This window comes from Olea europaea, unplaced genomic scaffold (genome assembly GCF_002742605.1).
Source record: "Olea europaea var. sylvestris unplaced genomic scaffold, O_europaea_v1 scaffold604, whole genome shotgun sequence".
Classification (NCBI taxonomy): domain Eukaryota; kingdom Viridiplantae; phylum Streptophyta; class Magnoliopsida; order Lamiales; family Oleaceae; genus Olea; species Olea europaea.
Window position 1 is genome coordinate 186,215 of NW_019264389.1, and position 5,336 is coordinate 191,550.

Below are 5,336 nucleotides of genomic sequence, written 5' to 3' on the forward strand. Positions count from 1 at the left end.
CGGCTACCTCTATCAACTAAGTTCCTTCTCTATTTCTAGGTGGAAGGGGTGCTTGTTCTTGCTCTTCCCCTTGCCGAACTGATCTTTCCACTGAGCGAACCCTATTACTAGGGTCCCGCCCTATCCGGTCAAAGACACTGACTGACCTTTCTGGTTTACATTCTGGTGGGAAGTTATCCCCCAATTGCGGTTCTGCTGGCTAGTTCCTTTGCACATAGGAAGTGACTTCCGTACTCACTTCTCTCTTGAGGGGGATTCTCTGTGCTGGCTCATATGGCCTCGAGAATGAGACGCAGGGACTTCATGGGCTGGGTAAGATCCTTGGCATTTGGGCGCCCTGATGACCTTGGGCTCGCATGAAGAATTCATGCATCGCCATATTCTGAGCTGCGGTCTCTCTCATGCTCGCAGCTATTTGGGACATTCCTTCAGTGAGCATGGTCGTTCTTTCACCTCGACGACGTCGGTGATGGGGTCTTTGGTAAGTGAATTGTTTCGGAGTACCTCTTCTTCAGAGGCGTCCATCCTGGGATTTGTGTCCTCATTGCTAGAACTCATCGTATCTACTCCTTTTTCAAGGGTGATAAGAATTTAGATTGTAATTTGACTTTGTTCTTTTTCAAGAACGTCCCCTTTTAGAGTAAATCAATGGTTTTCCGATGGAAAATGTAGAACTTTGGATGGGAAGTTTCCCACAGACAGCACCAATCTGTTGACCATGCAAATTGGACCTCCTACATGGCCAATCGATAGCTACTCCAGGTGATCCTCCCTACATGCAATCAACACGCGATCAGATGCACACGGTCGGAACCAGCTGGGGTGGTGGCGGCCGCATACACTCCGACGGTCAAATTAGTATCCGCTGATTGGAACAGTACCCAGGTTGTGCAAGTGAGTAGGGAGGAGATTATATATATTTTCTTGTTATGGAGAGCTAAGTTGCAAGAGTTTCATTACCTTTGCCTCTTGTCAAACCTCGGCTATTTGTAGGTGAGGAGAACCGTTGGATGTAGGACACGTGTATGTATCTGACGGCGTGTGGCGTCTGCTTATAGGCGTCAATCAGCCACATCTATAAAGTGGACGGGTAATAACTTCTCCTGAGTTGAGTTGACATAAAGTTAATACGTCACATCAACTAGACACAAGGAGACGTCAAATCAATTGGGTCTTTGGGGTAGAGAGGATCTTGACACAGATTCTCTTTCTGAAAGTGGCGGTGCTGAAGGAGAACCTCGGAGTGCATTGCGCTTCGGCGTCAAGGACACTTCGATCGGTTCAGTAGAATTATTTTGTGCCTCGCAGCACGTTAGCAACGCACGGACATTGATGGTGGAGTCACTTCGGAAACACTTCGGGTTAATGGTGGATACCTTGTACGATGCAATGGTGGACTTCTGAAGCACTTCGGATTGGTGGTGGATACCTCGTGCTACCACTTCTGAAGGGTTCAGATATTCGATGCAGTGGTGGACTTTCGAAGCACTTTCCGAAGTGGTTTAGATCGGTTTAGATAGGGGTGTAACACAAAGGTTCCCTTTGAAAGAGACAGATTAAAATATAATTATTAACTTTTTTTTTCACTTTTCATACAAATATATGCTGGGAATTTTATGAAAGGTGGGAATTTTATGAAAGGATGGCGCACAATACTAAAAAACAAATTCTTCCTCTCTATATTTCCTCAAATTGAGGTTCCTTTTGATTTTCCAATTAATATCGAAGGAACCCTATTCTGATTCTGCCATTCTGGTAAAGGATGGAGGAGAGGCCATTCATATTATTTTGATCAAAGGTTCTCTTTGAGAGATCAAATTATTTTTTTTCACCTTTACCACTTGTATATGCTGAGAATTTGGCACACAGTACTTAAAACAAATTATTCCTCAAACCTTTGAATGGATGGATGGTTGTGAATTTTACACATTTTCAGGTGGAGAGGTTTTTGTGAAGCACTCACACAAGAAGCGCATCAACCAACAAAGAGTACCAGCAATGCAGACCAAAATTCCAACCAATTTTTTCTATAAATCTAGCTTCAATTAGAATTATCCCATGTCAGTAGAAAATAATATTTAGATTTTAATTTTAATCTAAGTCAAAGTCAATAACTAATTTTAGTCACACATTTTGTAGGATCCACAACTTTTCAACCACACATTTCATCAAGTTGTATCAAAATCTACTTAAATTTGATTTTAATCCCTGTCAAACAGGGGCTTTATGTGGTGACCAATTAACAAATCAAGATTTTATGCTGTAACTTAAACTAAACTAAACTAAATTAATATATGCTTGAAGATTTATGGGATTAAGTGGTTAGGAATTTCAATATCACTTAAGTTAGTTGACATTAGTTCAATCCAAATTCATTCGGCCCCTTTTTTCATATGTTTTATCGACCGAATTAATCAATTTTAGCTAATAATTTCTCTCAAGCAAAACTAACATAGCCCTTTTTTTATTATGTATAAGCTAACATACACCCCACCTCTTCAAGAGTGATCTAGCATCTGGAAACGCATATATTCTCGCATACACTCGTCTTCTTCCTGTTTATATAGCCTGAAGCAATGCCCACAAACATAGTACAACCGTATTCTTCGGCATTCAGTTCTGATATTTAATTTTCTTGACTTGTTTGAATCAAAGAAAAGATGGTTGAAAAAAAAAACCATAACCAAGAATTTGATGTGTCTCCACAGGGTGGTTCCAAATGTTTTGATGATGATGGCCTTCTCAAAAGAACAAGTATTAATTTCTTTTCATCTATTTTTTATAATTTTTGTTTGATATTAGCTGAATTTTCCTCTGCTCTGTACATGTACTTGAATAGGAGCTGTGTGGACTGCAAGTTCTCACATAATAACAGCAGTGATTGGTTTTGGAGTTCTGTCCTTGCCTTGGGCCACTGCTCAACTGGGATGGTTAGCTGGTCCATCTCTGATGATCTTGTTCGTGGTTTTGACTCTACTCAAATAGCATTATGTTACCGGTCAGTTGATCCCAATACTGGAACAAGAAACAATTCTCACATGGATGCTGTCAAAGACAATCGAGGTAATCTCTTGAGTGCAGGTGTCCCTAATATTACTGTTATATTTCATACTTATCTTCTTGTGATACTTGGAATTTTCAGGTGGATTTCAGGTGAAAATTTGTGGAAAATTCAGTACTTGAATAATGACATGGGGGAAGGGGAGAGAGAGTGAGAGAGTATAGAATGAAAAACAAAAGTCAGAAGTCTGTTTATATAATTTACATTCAATCAATCTCTAAATCATTACGTGCAAATGACATTATTCAATTTGTATTTGCAGATAATAGAATATCACACATACACGCATGTCATTAGCAATCCATATTGGGATTTTCAGTTGTTCAATAATGGATGTGCTCTCTCTTCGCAACTGAGAAGTATGCAGCTAATCAAGCATGATGCCTACTTTTGAACCTTCCCTCAATTTGAAACCTAATTATGTCGATATTACTTTGCATTTCTCCATTGATCTTGTAGAAAAAACGATGATCCCTCAGCATGTTTGGCAAACTTTTTTTGATAATTTGTTCACTGTACAATTTATTCATGTATAGCCCTTATTTGGGCTCAATTTCAGTGAGATTTTAAAAAAATTATATTTTGAAATAATAATTTTTTTAAGAATGTGTGATTAGAAAAGAAGAAAAAATTTGGGTTTAGGTGTAACATTATTTTATTAAAGAATGTCTGGTTGATAAAAGAAGGGAAAAGTGAATTAAAATTTTAATGGAACCCAAATGGGGACATAATCTCTAAATGCTCTTTAATTGGTCACTCTAGAATGGTGACGATCCAGAATCTCGAGTGAAGTAGCACGATCGTTGATCATCGATGGTTGCAATAACGAAATTGTTTATTAATATTTAATTAAATAATATTAAAACATTCTTTTGAATCTGCCATTGATTTAGAATTCTTTGAAAAATAAATAGATTATAGGTGTAAAATACTCCATACGCGACTCGAGTGCTAAAACAATGAAAGATTGGTAACTGCAATCGCCAAAATAATAAATTAAAGTTTAGTTGATATATTTGTAATATATTTGACCGGCAAATGTGTTGGCTATCCTAATTTATTTATTTTAAAAAGGAAAAAAAATTAATAATGCATATTTGCATGGAGGCAACAATGCGATCGGGCTTCCATGTGCCTAGGACACTCCAAATGGATGTATTATGTATATATCCAATTTTTATCTATTTTAAGTATTCTTCTGCTTCCTTCAACTCTTTTAACATAAATTTTCATTCCTTTTTTGCACTGAACATAAAATTAGATTCCTCTTTAATTCGTACTGCTCTGAGGTTTGTCCTCTAAATTATAACCTTGATCTATGGAATTTATGATATTATTGGATTGCACTGACATAGTTCCCTGTTTCAGTTATGCTGAGGATCTGGAGGATCTTGGTTTGGAAAAATTCCAGCGTTGGAAACGTTTTCCTTGAGGTAATCTATTTTAATTCACATATCGGCAGAGCTAGCACGGGCAACTGCTGGTGCTCATTGGGGGCTGGCTCCACCAGTGCTTTTGAAGAAGTATGGAAAAAAAATGGCGCCATTAATATCTCCATGAACAAATTGTCTGATTTTATGCTACTACCTTCCAAATTCAAACCTACCACATCTATAGTATATATAAGGGTTAGACATAGTTCAATTCGATTCTAAAGATAATCGAATCAAATCAGAATTTTTTGTGGATTTAAGAAGGGGGAATTTCTCATCCAGATTTAATTATGGAACTGAACCGGTATATACCATAACTAATTTATAACACTTACTACAACACTGTATTAATCCGACTAATGACAAGTTCAATCTTAACTCTTATAAAATAAAGTAGTTCAACACAGTGATTGAGAAAAATTTAGGTCACTCAATTTTGATTATTCGAAATTTTAATTACAAAGTTGGACTTGGCTAAAAACAGGAAAATGATATTTTGAGCTCAATTAATTAGTTTGAAAATGTATTTAGAAAAAAAAAATCATATAATTTCGCTTATTTAATATAAAAAAAAATTTAAAAATTAGAGAAATTTGGTTCTTCTATTTTCGATCTAGAACCGAACCAAATCTATCATTTTTCAATCATGTTACACATTCAGATAATTAAATTAAGAAGAACCGAATCGAATTAACTGAGTTCGAGAGTTTTGTCTAACCCCATATAAAGTCATCTTTCATAAAATTGTGGTTAAGTTGGGCTAGGCCCATAAACTATGAACGAGAAGCAATTCGACTCCAACCGGCTCGGTCGTAAAAAAAAAAAAAAAAGGGTTTTACATA

At 36.8% G+C, this 5,336-nt stretch overlaps 1 protein-coding gene across 1 annotated transcript; it reads left to right on the forward strand.

Moving 5' to 3' along the window:
* Nucleotides 1-2,235: 2,235 nt before the first annotated feature.
* LOC111389643 lies at nt 2,236-5,045 on the forward strand. Its single transcript, XM_023014586.1, has 5 exons — nt 2,236-2,754; nt 2,840-3,063; nt 3,143-3,153; nt 3,324-3,420; nt 4,430-5,045. The coding sequence occupies exons 2-5, from the start codon at nt 2,928-2,930 to the stop codon at nt 4,714-4,716; spliced, it is 531 nt and encodes a 176-aa protein (XP_022870354.1). The 5' UTR covers nt 2,236-2,754; nt 2,840-2,927; the 3' UTR covers nt 4,717-5,045.
* Nucleotides 5,046-5,336: the final 291 nt, after the last annotated feature.

Bases quoted from the DNA above. Each gene is read 5' to 3' on its own strand.
- LOC111389643 (XM_023014586.1), top strand. From the start codon at position 2,928: ATGGTTAGCTGGTCCATCTCTGATGATCTTGTTCGTGGTTTTGACTCT. The intron at 3,421-4,429 runs GTATGCAGCTAA...TCCCTGTTTCAG, and splicing joins TCTCTCTTCGCAACTGAGAA to TTATGCTGAGGATCTGGAGG.